The 19,774-nt window shown below is 40.5% G+C and overlaps 1 protein-coding gene across 1 annotated transcript in view; it reads left to right on the top strand.

Moving 5' to 3' along the window:
* Positions 1–767: 767 nt before the first annotated feature.
* EPB42 (erythrocyte membrane protein band 4.2) overlaps positions 768–19,774 on the top strand; it is a 33,787-nt gene continuing 14,780 nt past the window's right edge. Inside the window, exons 1-5 of the mRNA XM_043986643.1 lie at positions 768–929; positions 8,818–9,003; positions 11,615–11,848; positions 18,290–18,408; positions 18,779–18,883. Of these exons, the coding sequence (XP_043842578.1) occupies positions 920–929; positions 8,818–9,003; positions 11,615–11,848; positions 18,290–18,408; positions 18,779–18,883 (654 nt within the window). The 5' untranslated portion in view covers positions 768–919. The remainder of the gene's footprint in view (positions 930–8,817; positions 9,004–11,614; positions 11,849–18,289; positions 18,409–18,778; positions 18,884–19,774) is intronic.

The raw sequence follows: 19,774 nt of genomic DNA, 5'->3' as shown, positions 1-19,774 counted from the left end.
ATCCATTTTAAAGTTCCTCCCTTGTGCTCCTCCCCTGCTGACCTCATACAAAAGTGCACCAAGGAATCAGAAACATACTTTATCCCTCTCATCTTCTGGCCAGTCTCCATCACCCCCATACTGAATAAGGGACAAGGTAACTTCACGTCCTCTTTCCTCAACTCTCATGCACCGTGTTTCCCACATTCTTCTGGACTTTCCACGAGCTCGAGAAAGCATCCCAGTTCCATCCTACTTGTTTCTCAAATCCAAGAGTCTTTGGTGATCTATAGCTATGTACAAGAGTGGAGTTCAAAATCCCCTAACATGCTTTTCATCACCACTATGGAAGAGAGGGAGAATCCAGCTCTCCTTGGGAGTTAATCCATACCCAGGAAAGTAGAGGAAGGAGGGGAAAATTAAATTCCTGATGCATTTATTTTTCAAAATGGATTAGTGCATATGTACAGAATTTTTCCTGACGTTTGGAAATGGAAATGCTTGTAAATACCTCTTTCCTTGGGCTTTTTATTTCCATTGTATCTAAGGCAATGCGAGAACTGTGGGGGAGACAGCATAGGTAGTTTGGGTGATGTTTCTCTAAGGCCAAGAAAGTCTATGGCTCTTTTCCCTATTCGGCTGAGAACACACCCACCCCACGCAGCATGGAGTCCAAAGATAAAAGAAAAATGGTTCATCTTTAGACAACCTGGTCAGTAAGATAACCAAGGGGAGGGAACAGAGGAGATAGATGGAGCCTGCCCAGGGCCCCAAAAGGAAAAGGGGAAACAAGACATTGACATTAGCGGGTTCTTAAAGCACATTCTATCCCTTCAGCCGTCAGCTTGGGAAATAGATTCAAAGTGGCAGTCCAGAAGGAAGGATTGGAGAACCAGTGGACTCCCTCTCACAATTGGGTAAATAATAGGAACTGGAAGCCATGGGACAAGGTAAGCTAGATGTGAGCTCGGCCTATGCTGTCTTTCCATGCATGAGAAGTACCATTAGAAGTAAAGACATTGAGGGTAGTGATGGAATCAGGAAGTGAATTTCTCATCCTCATTTGTGAAGAGTCAAAAATACTTAAGAAGTTAAGTATGAATGTATGGGCCTATGGGCATCTTTATCCTTTCTGGAGGTGGGGGGGAGGGAATGAGGAGTAAAGAAAAGGAACAATGGTCTGCTGCTGTGGAACCTGTCCAAGAGTGACCTGGCATTATAGGTATTTACCTGGATTTTTTGATGGAAGTATTTGGCCAATGCTTAAGGGTGTGTGTGTGGGGAATAAATGGCATTGGATAAATTAAGAATTATCTTGATTTATTATGCTATTGCTGGCTGGATTTTTTTTAAATTTTTAATATGATTAGCTGTATTAATCATTTTCTTGCTTTTGAACTATATTTGTATCCCTGGCATAAATCTAATTTGATCACAGTGGATAATATTTTTGGAGATATTGCTGTAATCCTTTTGCTAAGATGTTATTTAAAATGTTAAAATTGACATTCATTGGCCTCTCTCTTTTTTTTGTCCTTCCTTGACTTGGGTACTGGGTCTTTATTTGTCTCATTTATATATTTTTTTAAATTTTTTGTCTCATTTTTAAAAAGAAGCTTGATAGAACACTTTATCTCAAATTTTCAGAAAAACTGCACTACATAGGTATTAATTGTTTTTTAAACAATAAGTAGCATTTGCCTGTAAATCTATCTGGGCCAGGGTCTTTCTTTTGGTAGTTCCTTTATAGCTACTTCAATTTCCTTTCTGAAATCAAATTCTTTAAGATAAATCTTCTTAAACTATGAGTCACAACCCCGTTATGGGGTCATGTAACTGAATGGGGGGTTGGGAAAAATTTGGCAACAGTAAAAGGTTACATATACCTATTTTATATACCTATAAACCCATGGTAGCATAAAAATTTCTCAGGGTTGTGAGTTGAAAAAATGTAAGAAGCCCTTGTTTAAGACGCTTAGCTACTTCTAAACTTAAAAGTATGTTTTAGTATTTTGACTTCACATTTATAAAGGAAAAAAGTATCTTATTAAAAGTAGAATTATGTTGTTAGACTGTGAACTCCTTAAGAATAGGAATTATCGGGAGGGAGGGGAGGGAGGGAGGGAGAAAAATCTGAAATTGTAAAGCATGTATAAACAAAAGTTGAGAACTATCTTTACATGTAACGGAAAAAATAAAATATCTCATAATGTAAAAAAAAAAATAAAAAAAAAAAAGAATAGGAATTATCTTTTATCTTTCTTTGTATCCCAGGGGATTAACATAGTGACTAGAACCTAGTGTAGTTAAGTTGCTTCAAAATCTTTGTGGGTTTTCTTGGCAAAGATACTGGATTAGTTTGACATTTCTTTTACCAGTTCATTTTATAGATGTGAAAACTGAAGCAAACAGGGTTAAGTGACTTACCCTGGGTCACACTACTAGTATGTATCTGAGGCCAAATTTGAACTCAGGAAGTTGAGTCTTCCTGACTCCATCCACTGAGCCATCTAGCCACCCCTTGAGAATAGGAATTGTCTTTTATCTTTCTCTATATCCCAGGAGATTACCATAATGCCTGGAACCTACTAGGTACTTAACAACTGACTGCCTGTTTTCAAAGCTTTGTGCCAAAGTTAAAATCCAGACACAGTAGAGAGAAGACACCTGCCAGGGCCAAAAATAGGGAGAGGCGAAGTAGAAACCTTTCTGGGGTGCGATGAGGGATACTTTTTAATATGACCTTTTCAAAATGCACAAATTTGGGTGTTTTTTTTTTATTTGAGGCATTGTAGTGGGATTTGGGGAATCTGGAAATGTAATTTCATTGATGTAAGGAAGTTCTAATGTGGAAAGTCCCTCCTCTTATATCACCGTACAACCACTCTATAACTTGTGTTGTTGCTGTTAGTCACATCCAACTCTCCATGATCCCATTTGGAGTTTTCTTAGCAAAGATGCTGGAGCAATTTGTCATTTCCTTCTGGAGCCCATTTTACAGGTGAGGAAACTGAGGCAGACAGGGTGAAGTGACTTTCCCTGGGTCACACAGCTAGTAAGCATATAAGGCCAGATTTTAACTCAGGAAGATGAGTCTTTCTGACTTCAGGCCCAGCACTCCATCTGCTGTTCCATCTAGTTGGCAATTATTAAATACTTGTTGATTGATCGATGACTACAAATACACAATGATCTGCTGGCCCCTGGTTTTCTTGGTTGCTATTATGAGTATGTCCTTTACAATGTCCACCCAAGGTAGAAGATCCTGTAGCTACCCAAGAGAAGTCAATTCCCCACCTCCTCTCATTAGTCTGAGATTTTATACAATACAAGGACAGGAAGTGAATAAGCATTTATTAGAACCTACTATGCGCCAGCCACTGTGCTAAGCATTTTACAAATATTATTTCATTAGATAATAGTAATAAAAATCCCTGGTTTTAAACCGTTGCTGACTCATACTCATTTGTTAATGCTTTCAGACTTCTGGCTTTCTCTCTGTCACGATTCCACAAAGACAATCCTGTCCAATATTGCATTTGTGAAATATATTTTTTTACTTAAATAAATTATCTGGCACTGTCTATCTCCATTTTTATCTTGTTTCTATCTGCCTAGTTCTCCAACTCACCAAGGTCATTTTTGAATTTGAATGTAGCTCTCCAGGACAATAGCTGCTCTTCTCAATTTGGTGTTACCTGCAAACTTATGGACCTCTTTTGTTAGCAACATCAATAAAAAAAAGGGAGGGAGAAGAAAAAGAAAGAAAATGATAGATTAGAAATTAAATGATTCACCCTCATGTCCTTAATCTCTAACCTCTTCAACTTTATCTGTCATTCTTCTGACTTAAAGGTAAAGGATTGTGGGGATTGGGAAAGATGCCAGTTTAAATTAGGAGGACTCTTGAATTTGTTTTTATTTTTTTAATTTATTTTTTTCAATTAACAAGCATTTGTTTTCTCTCTCCACCACCATAGCTCCATTAAAACACACAAACACACACACACACACACACACACACACCACCTTGTATGCATTGCAAGAGCTGTTCCCCTACATGTAGTATGGGGGTGTCATTGTGTGACTCAAAGGGAGGCAGAATGTTTTTCAGGCTTAATCTAACTTCTGATTACTGTTTCATTATTGGGAGGAAAGAGGATTGACCTTCAAGCTTTATATTCAAGGATTGACCCCTTTCCCACCAAATACCAGTTCCACAATAAACACACACAGAGAAGAGCCAAGAAACCCATTTATCCAAATGGGTAGCAAAATAGAAATATTAGAAAGTATACATAGGAGACCATACAGAATAAAGAAGCTCTCCCATTTGGAGTGAGTTTACAGTTCAACCAAGAGAGAGTCCTAGATCTCGCCCAAAGTTCACTAGTGCAGCAATCTTTGGTCAGGGACGTGATGAAAGTGGCCAGCTCCTCTCACATTGTCTTCTTCCCAGATTCTTATTCACCCTTAAGCAACCTGAAGAGAAGCTGGCATCTTCCATCTTCTCTCTCAAGGCTGTAAGTCCAAAGAGCCTGAAGCAATTGTAGCATCCAAAGCTTAAAGTTACCTGAAGAGACTGAAAGCTTAAAGAACTCTTGAGCTCTCTTCTCTCATGTTATCACCACCTCTACCTGCCTTTCATACAGACCTAGGGCATTGATCTCCACCAAGAAGGAGAGACTCCCATACTCATATGCTTTGGGACTGGGGTTATATATGAAATATGCGCAAACAAGCAAAACAAATTCCTGCATTGGCCACATAAAAATGCATGTGTCATTCTGCATTTTGAGTCCATTGTCTCTCTGGCAAGAGGTGGGTAGCATTCTTCATCATCCATCTTCTGAAATTGTGGTTGGTTGTTGCATTGATCAGAGTTCTTAAGTCTCTCAATGTTGTTTGTCTTCACATTGTTTCTCTTACTGTATAAATTGTTCTCCTGGATACATTCACTTCACCCTGCATCAGTTCATACAAATCTTCTCTAGTTTCTCACTGAGAACCATCCCTTTCATCATTTCTCATGGGACACTGATGTTCCATTTCATTCAGATAACCATAATTTGTTCATTCCTCAGTTGTGGGTAGCCTCTTAGTTTCCAACTTTTGCTCCTACAAAAAGAGCTGCTATAAATATTTTTACACACATGGATCCTTTTCCTCTTTCACTGATCTCTTTGGGGGTATGGATAAATAAATTTAAATAAAAACAGTAAAATAAATAGAAATAAATATTTAAGTAAAGAAAGAAAAACAAAACCCTTGTAACAAATATGCATAGTCAAGCAAAACAAATTCTCAAATGGACCCTTGAATTTTCAAAGTTACCTTAAAGAAAAAAGAGATTTGCCATCAGGGTTGGACTGCTTCTCCAAAGCAGGTCAAGCAAAATCCATGCTTCCAGGCGATTACTGTTGTGGTTGAAATTAGGTAAACTGAGGCACAAAAGTCTGAGTATGTTCAATTTATTAGCAAAGCACTAATTTACCAATAAATAGGACCTCAATTTCCCCAGCAAAGCTAAGATCCTTAATGAGGGGAAGAGCTCTCTTTTATAGTTTTTGGGAACACAGAAAATAGAAAGGCTCACATCATAGATGGCAGAAAATATGATTAGATGGAAATTGGGAATGAGAACTACCAAAAGCCTCTCCTTCCCTCCTGTGACTAAAAAATGTTCATTGTTTGAGTCCTGCTTCATCTGTGAGGACCGCTAGAGATAGCAAACCAGACTTCTTTGGATAATGAACAAGACATCCTTGAAGGATAGCTTGGGGGTATAAAGATACTAGAACACACTCCCTGGTGCCCCCTTCAAGGATAATAGATTTCCTTGACATAAGCATGGGACAGTGATTGACAGGAGAACTAGCTTTCTAAATTTAACTCATTACAAACCAGCTAAATTTCTGAACTAAATTCAGAGACAAAGAATCACAACATGGGCAGTTATAGGATTGCATCAATTAATTGTCAATAGGCTCAATTTTAAAAAGACACTGAGTGAATCTGATTATTTCACTATACAGGTCCTAATTATGGCAAGATCCATTAGAAAAGGGCAAAAAGTGAAGGGCACCCATCAAACTAATAAGTAAATGCCCAATTGCCTTCTCATCAAAAAGCATATTACTTCAGACACTTAAAGCAACTCTTCCCTGCAAGAAAAGCAAAAACAACCACAAACTTTCTAACATCATCTTTTGGGAGCGGGGGCCAGGGCAATAAGGGTTAAGTGACTTGCCCAGTGTCACACAGCTAGTAAGTGTCAAGTGTCTGAGGCCAAATTTGAACTCAGGTCCTCCTGAATCCAGGGCCAGCGTTCTATCCACTGCGCCACCTAACTGCCCCCTCTAGCATCATCTTATCTCCCACTCACATCTACCTTGGATTCATTAAGTTTCTTTTCTCTATCTCTCTATGGCCTCTCCTCTGTTGATCTCATCCACAGGATGACAAGATTTAGAAACAGAATAGGCCTCAGAGTCACCTTGTCCAGGGCTATCGTTCTGTAGATCCTTGATCACAGGTCCTAGATCTAGAGTAGAAAGGGATCTTGGAGGTCACCTGATCCAACCTCTTCATTTTATACATGAGGAAGATGAGGAAGATACCCAGGGAGATTCAGTGACTTGCCCAACTTCCCACAGGGAATATCAGACATAGTGTTCTTTCTCTTGTATCATTATGAGTTATCATCATCACCATCACCATCATACTCCTTCTCCTCCTCCTCCTCCTTTTCCAATCCAATTCAATAAACATTTATTGAGTACCTACTATGTACCAGGCATTGTGCTAAGCCCTGGGGTTGCAAAAAGCAACAAAAAAAAACAGTCCCTGCCCTCAAGGAGCTTACATTTCAATGAGGTCTCCCTCAAGATTTTAAAAATAACAGAGGAGACGAAAGGGCATCTTAGAGGGGTTGGCACCAGTAGCTAGAAGAAATCAAGAGAGAGTTCTTGGGGAGATGGTGCTTGAACTGAATCTTAAAGGAAACCAGGAAAGCTAAGAGTTAGAGGTTGGGAGTGAGCATTGAAGACATGGGGGGCAGCCAGTGCAAATTGGCTGTTTATTTTTTTTTAATGTTGGCAAGAGACACAGAAAAGATTTAGAAACTCAGAAATGCATAAAATATATGTATAGTATTGTATAATGTCAACATATTTTATCTTTTAATACCATAATAATTCAGACTTCTTCTCTAGAACGATGAGAGAGCCAAAAAATTTTACATGGATTTCCCAGATTGTGAGGGTGCCCCAACCCCTGCGATATGGAAAGGCAACTGTAACGAACAGAGAGAAGGCACTGGAATTAAGAGGGGTTGGGGAAGGCTTCTTGTAGGAGGTGGGATTTTAGTTGGGACTAAAAGGAAACCAGTAAACAGAGTGGAGGAGGGAGTTCATCAAATGAGATGATAATTGTATTGGGCTTAGCACAGTACCTGGCATATATAGTGGGTGCTATATAAATATTAGCTATTATCATTATACCATTATATTCATGTACCTCAACTTCCTTAGACATTTCTCCTTTCATTTTATTTATTGAGAAACATTGCATGTAATAGGCTTTTAATAAGTGTTTGTTAAGCCAAAAGGAATAGACTCTTTAGTTATTCTGCTTTTCCTATCTTGAAAATGAGAATACCCATCAGCTAATCATAATATGGGGCAGCTAGGTGGTCAGTGGATAAAGTGTTGGGAATAGTGTCAGGAAGACCTGAGTTCAAATCTGGTCTCAGATACTTAATGGCTGTATGACCCTAGAAAAGTCACTTAACCCTGTTTACTTCAGTTTCCTCATCTGTAAAATGAGCTGGAGAAGGAAATGGCAAACCACTGCAGTATCTCTACCAAGAAAACCCTAAATGGGGTCACAGAGAGTCAGACACAATTGAAATGATTTAACAACAACAACCAATAAATCATAATATTCCTTATTCCTTCATTACCTCAAAAAGCTACCATGATATGAATGAAATGCTGCTATGGGGAAGTCCTATGAGCATTTAGGTCAAAGGCAGCTAGATGGCGCAGTAGATAGAACACTGAACTTGGAGTCAAGAAGACCTGAGTCTTCAGATATTTATTAGCTGTATAACTTGGGGTAAGTCCCTTAGCCTCTGTTTGCTTCAGTTTCCCCAGAAGTAAAATGGGAGTAACAATAGCATCTGCCTATTATGAAGGTCAAATGAAAAAATTTTTGTAAAGCTCTTAATACAATGTCTGGCACATAGTAGGTGCTTAATAAATTCTTGTCCCTTCCCTTCTCTAGATAAATCACTGTACACTGTTGTTTACCCTTCAGTTTCTTCCCCTGGACAATGATCTGTAAAGCTCTCTCAAAGTCTACAAGAGTCAATAGAAATAGTTATCCCTTCCACATTGTGACTTTCCCCATTCCCCAGCGAAGTTTTGATGTATCATGGGTGGGCGTAAGGAATTAATGGGAATTTGGGAGGAGTTTTGCTAGAAAACCATTAGACGACACAGAGTCTAATGAACAAATACTAAGCCAAATTTTACAATGAACAACCCACAAAAGAAAAAAGAAAAAAAATCAGACTCTTCTCTAGGTATAAAAGGAGGGTCGAAATATTTTATTTGGATTTTCTAGATCACTTGTGTACCACACCCCTAGCCCCTAGGATATGAAGTGATAACTATGAGTATCTGTGATGGGAGAGGCTGCGGGTCTCTGGTTATGAGACACCAGAGGTGTAGGTTGTAGGTTTTTGCACTGTGGTTAGAAAAGACTGTCAGCAACTAGAATGAGTGTGGTGCTTGACTGAAGACCAAACCTCACAATGTCATTTCCCCCAAACAGCCTTGTATGTCAGTAGCTGTGACCTGCACATAGCCAGAAACAATGAGGAACATCACACCGAGGAGATCAGCTCCAGGCGCCTCATTGTTCGAAGAGGGCAACCCTTCACCATCACCCTGCACTTCCACCCACTGGTTCGAGGATTTATTCGGGCTTTAAAGAAGGTCACCCTTGTGGCTCAAACAGGTAGGTAACGTGCCTAGGAAATATTGCCCTTCTGGTCCATTTAGAAGCAGCCTGTGGTACAGTAGATACAGTGCTGGGTTCTGAGTTTAAATCTATCCTCGGATAATAGCTTTGTAACCCTGGACAAGTCCTTGGCACATAGTAGGTGCTCAATAAATACTTGTTCCTGTCCCTTTCCTTCCCTGTGTGGTAAGGCACTGAAGGGTAGAGGCACAATCATATCCCATATTAGATACCCTCCAACTAGCAGACTGGCCCAAATCACTGGCGCCAGGCCACTGGCTAGGATCATGGGGCTATGAAACGCCCAAGTGATAGAACTTGTAGAGATGGGGAACCAAATTATTAGTGGTAGGATATCACTGAAAGGCAAGGTAAGGACAGTTCAGCTCAAGAGAGTTTGGTGCCTCTACCCACACCGCTTTTTCCTCTGCTTTCAAAAAGTACAGGCCATAGGCAATATCACTAGGACCCTGAGGGATACTCTGACCCTGACTGTACTTTTAAAATACTAAATTCTACTTTTCTGGATTAAAGGGAAAAGTAAAACAAGAAATGGATTGAGGTTGGAGGTTGGGGGTGTTTGAAGAAAGTTGCTCAACTATGAGGCAGCTGGGTGGTACAACTGGGTGGATAGATCACTTAGTCTTGAGGTAAGAGGACCTGAGTTTAAATCCAGGCTAATAGGGGACAGTTAGGTGGCACAGTGGATAGAGCACCAGCCCTGAATTCAGGGAGGACCTGAATTCAAACTGGCCTCAGACATTTGACACATAGTAGCTGTGTGATCCTGGGCAAGTCACTTAACCCTCATTGCCCCACAAATAAAAATAAAAATAAATCCAGGTTCACATACTTACTAGCTGTGTGACCCTGGGAAAATCACTCCGCTTGCTTCAGTTTCCTCACCTGTAAAATGGGAGGACAGTATCTACTTCCAAGGTTTGTTGTGAGGATCAAATGAGGTAATAATTGTAAAGGGCCTGGCACAGAGTAAATAAATAAATGTTAGTTATTACTATTGCTGTTGTTATTGTTATTATTAACTCGGGTGTGAGCTGTTGAGCTGAGTACTCTGGAACAGTGGAAAGAGTATCAAACTTGGAATCAGGGGACCTGTATTTCAGGCATAGCATCACCACTAACTAACTAACTAACTAACTAACTAACTAACTAACATGGAGCAGTTAGGTGGCGCAGTGGATAAAGCACTGGCCCTGGATTCAGGAGGTCCTGAGTTTAAATCCAGCCTCAGACACTTGACGCTTACTAGCTGTGTAACCCTGGGCAAGTCATTTAACCCTCACTGCCTTAGCCTCCCCCCGCCGAAAAAATCAAAAGCTAACTATGTGACCCGGGCACTCTCCAGACCTCAATTTTCCCACTTGGCATATGGCCATAATAATAATAATTATGCCTAACCCACCTATCTTGAAGAATTTTGAAGAAAGTCTAATGGAATAATAATGACCAGTTTTAAAGTTTGCCAAGTCAGTTCACCACATTCTCTAATCTGACCCCCATTACACAGCCTTCTAGAGGTAGGGACAATAGATATGATTGTTCCCACTCTACAGATAAGGAAACCAGAGTCATACAGCTGATAAATGTCCAAAGGAGGATTTGAATGGAGTCACAAAGTCAGACACAACTGAAATGCCTAAACAGCAACAACTTCCTTCCTGACTCAGATCCCAGTACTGTACTCTATGCTCTATATTATCGAAGAAGAAGGAAGAGGAAGAGGAAGATAGATGAAGACATTCTGAAACATTTGCTATTATTTGGGCTTGCTCTATCAGCACTGACATAAAGATATTGATATAGATATTATCATATATAGAGATTTTTTTAAAAGCAGACCTAGTATAGGGAACTCCAGTAAAAAAACTTCATCTACCAAAATGGAACCATAATTGTTCTGAAAAGAGTCTTTGAGAGGGCAGGTAGGTGGCGCAGTAGATAAAGCACCGACCCTGGATTCAGGAGGACCTGAGTTCAAATTTGACCTCAGACACTTGACACTTACTGGCTGTGTGGCCCTGGGTAAGTCACCACTTAACCCTCATTGCTCCACCCCCCCAAAAAAAAAAGAAGGAAAAAAAAAGAAGAGAGTCTTTGAGAGTTGCCTGGGACCTTGAGAGATGACTTATTCAAGGTCACGGAGCCATTGTGTATCACAGACAAAACTTGAACCCAGGTCTTCCTGACTCTGGTTTTGGCTCTCAACCTACTTTACTCCACTGCCTCTCCAACAAGAGGATTCCATTTATTTTCCTCTGGTCCATATACACATATATAATGTGTGTATATATAATATGTATGAGAGCATATATATACATATATATGTGTATGTGTTATATGTGTGTGTGTGCATACACATATTGGAGGCAAAAATACTAGGGGATGGCCAGGTTTAAATTCAGGTCCTCCTGAGTCCAGGCCTGGTATGTCACCTAGCTGCCCTGATGAAGTATATTTGAACACACATCTCTCTATACCTCACATCCCAATTAATTTCCACTCACACTACTGACTTGTTATTATTCTGTCCTTCTCACTCTGAGTTATCACCAAAGATACCAAGATTGATTTCTTTGTGTCCCTTCAGGAAAGCAGCCTTCCAAGACAAACAGAACCAAAGTCAAATTCCCAATCACCAGCCAAGGTAACCCTAAATGGTGGAGTGCAGCAGTAGAAGACAGAGATTTCCAAACCTGGACCCTCTCAGTGACCACACCCGCTGATGCCATCATTGGCCACTACTCCCTCCTGCTTCGGGTCTCTCGAAGGACTCAATTTCCCCTGGGCCACTTCACACTACTCTTTAATCCCTGGGGACAAGGTAAGTTCAGATCCTGAGGCATCTGCTCTCCGGAGAAGGCTATGGGCCCAGAGGACATGAGCCTAATATATAGGCAAGTAGGTGGCACGGTAGACAGAGCACTTGGCCTGGAGTCAGGAAGACCTGAGTTTAAATCTGGCCTTTAACTAGCTATATGATTCTGGTAATTTAATCTGTCTCCCTCAGTTTCTTCATTTGCAAAATGGAGATAATAACATCTATCTCCCAGAGTTGGTGTGAGGCTAAAATAAGGAAATCGTGAGGAAAAAAGAATTTTTAATGTTTTTGTCAATTTTTTAAAAACATTCACTTCTAAAATTTTGAGTTCCAAATTCTCTTTCCATCCAGCAATATGATATGCAAAATGGGGTAACATTTGCAAAGCATTTTGCAAACTTTAAAGTGTTAATATATAAGCTAGTTGTTTATTATTATTATTATTATTGTTATTATTATTATTATTAGTCTCTAGTTGAAGGAAGCTCTCCTAGGGTATACTCTTCATTAGGTTCATACAGCCGGTTAGGTGATGGTTTCTAAAATCAATCCCAGAATTCAGTTACTCTAAACATTCTCTCTTCATCCAGACCATTTATCCATCTCCTTCCTTGGTTTCAACCCAGACAGACACATCACTGTTACCCATAGTCAGTCCTGCAGAAGAGGAAAGTAGAAAATACTAGGGGATGGCCGCAGGCAGACTCAATTCCACAAGCAGCCCTTTCCCTCAGCCGAGGTTCCTTCAGCTCCAAGAAAATGGAAGTTTAAGCCATAGGGAAGAAATCTTATTGTTTAAGTTTGATCTGAATCATTAACATTTTCTCAATCACTTTCTTAAGTCTAGACAATTTATAGAACAATATAAATGTGAATTACTTAGGAAGGGCACCACTATTTGACAGGATCAGGAAGGTTGGACACATTGGCTTGTTAGGACCTGTCTCCTGGAGCTTCTTCCTGTCTGCCATTGGAAGTGGCTGTCTGGGTGTCAGCATTTTATTGACTTTTCTCATCTGCAGTGCAATTAAGTTAATTGTTTTCAAAAATCCATTATAGATTCCAGGGACACATAAACCTCATTTGGGTACTGAATCACAAGTCATCTGTACTCATTAACTTATGGGATGCTTGGAATTGTGTCCTCTTAACCTCAGCAGGAAAATGTAATCAAGATAATGCACAGGGGCAGCTAGATGGCGCAGTGGATAGAGCACCCGCCCTGGAATCAGGAGTACCTGAGTTCAAATCCAGCCTCAGACACTTAATACTTAACTAGCTGTGTGACCCTGGGCAAGTCACTTAACCCCAATTGTCTCACTTAAAAAAAAAAAAAGATAATGCACAAAGGGGTGTCCTGACTTTAAACCAAGAACCTAGGGGAAAAAAAGATCATAGTCCATAATGAAGGAATACAGCTAGGTGACTAAAATTGAGTATCTACAATGAGGTATCACCTTCCTTTTCTGGAGGACTCCAAATTTCAGGAGCACCTTCCAACCAGAGCTTGAGGTTATTCTGAGGGTTGTTGAGCTATCTTCATGGAAGATACCCAGAATGAAGGGATTGATGGCCCAAGAGGAGAGTATGAGATATGGGGAACTGGAGAGAATTATTAGGAGGAGCAGCTCCACTTGAGGATCTCAGAGCCATTCCTTCTAGAGTCCTTCCTTCCCTGTATCCCTGGGGCCATTCTAATCACCCACATGGGTCTAGAGAGGAGTTAGGGAATCTGGCCAACTAGAAATTAGCTTGAGGAGAGCTGTATGCTGCGCTGAACTTCTTCTTCTTCTTCTTTTTTTTTGTGGGGCAATGAGGGTTAAGTGACTTGCCCAGGGTTACACAGCTAGTCAGTGTCAAGTGTCTGAGACTGGATTTGAACTCAGGTCCTCCTGAATCCAGGGCCAGTGCTTTATCCACTGTACTTCCTAGCTGGCCTAACCTGCCCTGAACTTCTTGGCAAATTGGAGAGCCACCTTGATAAACACCACCCATATATTCTTCTCAAGTTTCCCAATCTAGAACTCTCAGACTAGAAGAAATCTGTGAGGGTTCTAGATCAACTTAGAGCCCCCAGAGAAAAAGAACTCTGGCTCTCTTTTCTTTCCTACTTCAATGGCACATATATCTCTTCTCACCTCTCTCCACCCCTTTCCCCTATGTTAGAACAGGAGAGGGAATCAGGGAGTTTCTCAGGATCCTACTCTGATATTCTTTTTCCCCAGAAACACTTTTGTATCCTGAATTTGACACTTCTTTGCCCACTCTTTGAGGAGTATTACCAACAGGCCCACTCAGAAGTTCATTCCGGGGTCAGCTAGGTGGTGCAGTGCATAAAGCACCAGCCTTGGATTCAGGAGTACCTGAGTTCAAATCAGGTACTAGCTGTATGACCCTAGGCAAATCACTTAACCCCCATTGCCCCACAAAAAAAGAAAAAAAAGAAGTTCATTGCACTTCTGTTGTGCTAGTGTGATGCTAATTTCAATTCTTTAGGAGCTGACAATTCTATCTGATGATGGTTTGTTCTACCTCCCTCCCTCCCTACCATCTGAAAATATAGAGCTCCCACCTTCAGTCAGCCAGGTAACTGTCCACAACACTACTCTGGGAAGGGCTCTTTAATTTTCCTTATCAGCCAGTAATGCTCCTGGATATTGAGAACGTGACCATAGAATGTTGTGGTAGCCTGAATCTCACTCAATAAAACCGATATGCCTTTCCTTAAGATAGGATAGGAGATAGAGAAGGGGCAGCTACGTGTTACAGTGGATAGAGTGCCAGGCCAGGAGTCAAGAAGATGAGTCTCCCTGAGTTCAAATCTGGCCTCAGACACTTAGTAGCTGTGTGACTCTGGGCAAGTCACTTAATCCTTTCTGCCTCAATTTCCTCATCTGTAAAATGAGCTGGAGAAGGAAATGGCAAACCACTCCAGTATCTTATCCAAGAAAACCCCAAACGGGGTCATGAAGAGTCAGACATGACTGAAACGATTAAACAACCACAAAAGAGAGAGGGGAGAATCTGGTATTTAATGAGAACTAGCAAAATAAACCAATCAATTGAGCAAGAATTTATTCAGTGTTAGGCACTGTGCTAAGCCCTGGGGATGCAAAGAAAAAAATGAAAGGAAGGAAGGAAGGAAGAAAAAGAAAGAAAGAGAGAAAGAGAGAGAAACCAAACAGTCCCTTCCCCCAAGGGGCTTACATTTTGATGAGGAAGATGACAGATTGTTTAAGATAAAGAAATACAGAGGAGATGAAAGAGCATCATAGGAGGAATAGCACCTGTAGCTACGGGGAACCATAAGAAGGTCCCTGAGGAAGTAGTCTTTTTTTGAGAGGGGGGCAGGGCAATGAGGGTTAGGTGACTTGCCCAGGGTCACACAGCTAGTAAGTGTCAAGTGTCTGAGGCCAGATTTGAACTCAGGTCCTCCTGAATCCAGGGCCCATGCTCTATCCCCTGTGCCATCTAGCTGCCCTGAGGAGGTAGTCTTAAAGGAATTTTAAAGGAAACCAGGGATGTTAAGAGTCAGAGGCTGGAAGGGAGCATTGAAGACATAGGGAACAGCTGCTACAAATTGGATTGTGTTCTAGAAAAATCAAGCAGGCCAATGGAGTAGATAACTGGTGTACAATGTAAGAAAATCAGGTCAGGAAGGACCCAGGGTGGGAAGAGTTTTAAATACCAAACAAAAGACTTTATATTTGATCCTGAAGGGAACTGCAGTTCGGCAGAAAGCAGGGAGGTGATATGGTCAGCCCTACACTTTAGCAAAATCACTTTAGAAGATGAGGAAAATGGATTGTAGACAAGCAAAAGAAAAAGAAAAGAAACATTTTTTGAATGCACAGAAGCAAATCTATCAGCCAACAAACATTTTAAGTGCCTACGATGTGCCAAGGATTCTGCTAAGTGCTGAAGATACAAAAAGGGGCAAAAGACAATCTCTTCCCTCAAGGAGCTTACAATCTAATGGGGGAGACAACATGCAAATAAATATATACAGATCAAGTTATATACAGGATAAATAGGAAATAATTAACAGAGGAAAGGCACTGGAATTAAGATACATTAGGAAATGCTTCCTGTAGGAGATGGGATTTTAGTTTGGACTTAAAGGAAGCCAGGGAGATCAGTACTCAGGGCAGAGGAAAGAGAATGTTCCAGGCATTGGGGACAACCAGAGAAAATGTCCAGAGCCGAGATATGTAATGTATTATTCTTGGAACAGCCAGGACAACCTAAGGAAGGTCAGAAAAAAGTCACAAACAAGAAGGGTAGCTTTGAAAATTACATTTTAGATTTATTCTATAAAAAGAAAAGCAAACTGTACATAATGGAGATATGCAGTTTCATGTACAATCTTTTTCTTTTCTGTGTATGAGGAATGCTCATTTTATTTGATGTTCATCAAGTTCAGATTTTTTTTAAACTTCCAAAAAAGTGGATTAGAATGGAAAGAGATGATGCAGAGACCCATTAAAAGACTATTAATCAGATTGTACACAGTATCATCAACATTGAGTGTTGACCTACTGTGATAGACTATATTCTTCTCACCAATGCAATGGTACAGAAGAGTTCCAGGGAACTCATGATAGAAGAGGATCTCCAAATCCAAGAAAAAAAAAAAAAAGAACTGTGGAGTATAGATGCTGATTGAACCATACTATTTCTTTTGTTTTGGGTGCTGTTGTTGTTTTTTTTTAATTTTGAGGTTTTGCATTACTGCTCTGATTTTTTCTCTTATAACAGGATTAATGCAGAAATAGGATTAATGTTGTTATGTGTATATAGATATGTGTGTATAGATATATATCTATATATCTATATCTATATGTATATAGATATAACCTATATCAGATTACCTGCTGTCTAGGGGAGGGGGGGAGGGAGGGGAGGGAGGGAGAAAAATCTGAAATTGTAAAGCTTGTATAAACAAAAGTTGAGAACTATCTTTACATGTAACGGAAAAAATAAAATACCTTATATGTAAAAAAAAAAAAAAAGACTATTAATCGGGGCAGCTAGGTGGCGCAGTGGATAAAGCACCCACCTTGGATTCAGGAGTACCTAAGTTCAAATCCAGTCTCAGACACTTGACACTTAACTTGCTGTGTGACCCTGGGCAAGCCACTTAACCCCTATTGCCCCGCAAAAAAAAAAAAAAAAAAGATTATTGATCACTTAACCATCATTGCCCCGCAAAAACAAAAACAAAAACAAAAAAGACTATTGAAATAGGGGACAGCTAGGTAGTACAGTGGATAAAGCACAGGCACTGGTTTCAGGAGTTACCTGAGTTCAAATCCGGCCTCAGACACTTGACACTTACTAGCTGTGTGATCCTGGGCAAGTCACTTAACCCTCATTGCCCCCCCCAAAAAAAAAAAAAGACTTGAAATAGTCCAGCTGAGAGTTGATGAGGGACTGAATTGAGTTGGTAGCGGTGTGAAGGGAGAGGAAACATATGAAAGAGATGTTATAGAGAAAGATTATAAGAGATACTTGGGGGAAGGATTTTGGGGAAAATTTCTAGCTGAGTACAAATGTATATCAATGAAAAACAACTTCTATAAAATGAAAATATGATTTTAAACAATCTTTCTAAAGGTAAAGATATCTACCTATTCCAACAAATAGGACTAAATTAGTTGACAAATCAATACGTTTCCTAGGATCATGTTGGATTTTCTTGACACAAAGTTAAGTGGCCTACCAGTTCTACACCTCAGATATGAGGATGAAAAGAAGATGAGAAGGGATTTAAAAAAGTGTCAAGACTATGGCCAGGCTATCCTCCACTCACCAAAAAAGATAGTGGATAGACTAAACATTTCTTTGCTATGTCCTTCCCACTACTTTACATCTAGTCAAGCCATTTGTAAGAGTCCAACAAAAATCACCTTCCTCTTTACTATCTTATTCACCCAAGGGTCAGAGCCAAAATTGTACCTTCTGCAGATCTATGCCCTGATGTCAGCTTCCTTTGGGGGTATCCCTTTTCAAAAGCCATATTGGCTTCAAATGAAGAAAGTTCTGCCTATTAATAACAGAAAGATGCTACCTCAATCTAGCCACAAAGTCAATCACTGCCCTTTTTCTGAGACCTACTATTCTAACTGTAGTTAAAAGGGTCAGAGTGAGCATGGGAAGGAAGGGATGTTATTTTTCCTTCCTTGCAAATAGTCAGAAGGTGTCAACTAATAATTATGATCTTAGGAGCCTCATAACATCCCTAGTACCCCACCCTGCTTTCTACAGAAAGAAAGCAGACCACATGGCCTAGTTATTGTGGGAGTGGTAAGAATGAGTCTTTTCATTGTCCCCAGAGCTGAGAAGATGTCTACTGACTTTGTCCCCTGAGTGAGTGAAGGTCATGACATTGAGGATAACTCTGGGAACCACACTTGCTTCGATCTTGTCCACTTTCCCTTCTAGAGGATGCAGTATTCTTGGGGAATGAGGCACAACGCAGGGAATATTTGCTGAACCAGAATGGCCTCATCTACCTGGGCACATCAGATTGCATTCAGCCTCAGCCTTGGGACTTTCACCAGGTACTGGACTCCTAGGATAGGATGGACAGGGAAAATTGGATTGCAAATCTATGTCCATTTCAGAGCTGGAAGTTCCAATTTCCTTGGCCTTAGTGCATCTCGGTAGGTCACTCTTTTCCTTTGGATTAACCTCTTGATGGATAAACACCTGCTAGAGCAAGGCGGAGGAGGAAGAAGGAACAGGACCTAGTGAGAATTCTTGATTGGACAGAAAGGGTGGAGAAGAGGGGCCAACTAGACTAGAAGGGCGGGGGAAGATTCTGAAGAAGGGTGAGGTGAAAGATGTCCCCAGTTAGGAGCCTATTTTACAAAGGGCTCATTTAAGGGTCATTTAAGGCCTGTAACACATCATCCTGCATTGTAATTACAGTTTGAGGTCAGTGTCATTGATCTCAGCCTGAGATTACTGGAAGTAGATAAGGAAGTCGACCAGTGGAGCAACCCTATACATGTGACCCGGGTACTTGGAGCCTTGGTAAGTGATTTATTGGTATGGGGTGTGTGTGTGTGTGTGTGTGTGTGTGTGTGTGTGTGTGTGTGTGTGTGTGTGTGTGTGTATTTAGAGGCTCCTGTTGTATAATTACAAAATAAATATGAAGGGAGGGCACTAGCAGTTGCAGGATGGGGGAGGTGGAAGGGAAGAAGATCAGAAAAGGCTTTGTGTAGAAAAAGATGGTGCTGAGCTTTGTATATCACTCTAGTACCCAGCACAGAACTCTCCACACAGTAGGCATTTTATAAATGTTGTTGATGACTCACCTTGGAAATAAGGGGGAAAACCCCTCGATTTTAAGTTCCTAGTTTTTAGTCTCACTACCTTTTATTCCTTCTCCCTCCTGGAAGCTAGGATTCTTGCAAAGTCTATTGCTAATATTGTCTATTTACACATTTTTTTACACTTATTTGTGGAGATTTGATTTTTAAACTGTACTTAAGAGTCTAAGGCTCAGGTCACCCATAACACCATTTCTTACAGATTCTCCTGGTGCTTTCCCCAGTCTGTCTAAAACCCTTCCAAAAGAAGGACATTTTTCATGAGTGACTCGTCACCTCAGTGAAGATAACAGTGAGGCGCATAGGGTTAGGCTAGAAAAGGGCATAGAAGTGGCCTGGTATAAATTAGGAGAGGAGAAGGCAGAGCAGAGACAGAGAGAGAGGAAAAGAAAGGAAGAAGGAGAGGAGAGAGGGAGAAGGAAGAGAAGACCAGAAATGAGGACAAAAAAGAAAAAAACTAAGTCAGTTCTAGGGGCCACCCAAACTTGGAAGCAGATCTTTTTATATATCTCCTCCATCTGATACAGGGCCTTTCTCTCTCAGGTACCCTAGGAGAATTGTAGTAACACCTCTCTCTCACGCTCCCAATTCC

This window comes from Dromiciops gliroides, chromosome 2, assembly GCF_019393635.1.
Source record: "Dromiciops gliroides isolate mDroGli1 chromosome 2, mDroGli1.pri, whole genome shotgun sequence".
Lineage (NCBI taxonomy): Eukaryota > Metazoa > Chordata > Mammalia > Microbiotheria > Microbiotheriidae > Dromiciops > Dromiciops gliroides.
This window is presented reverse-complemented; position numbering and strand designations above follow the sequence as displayed.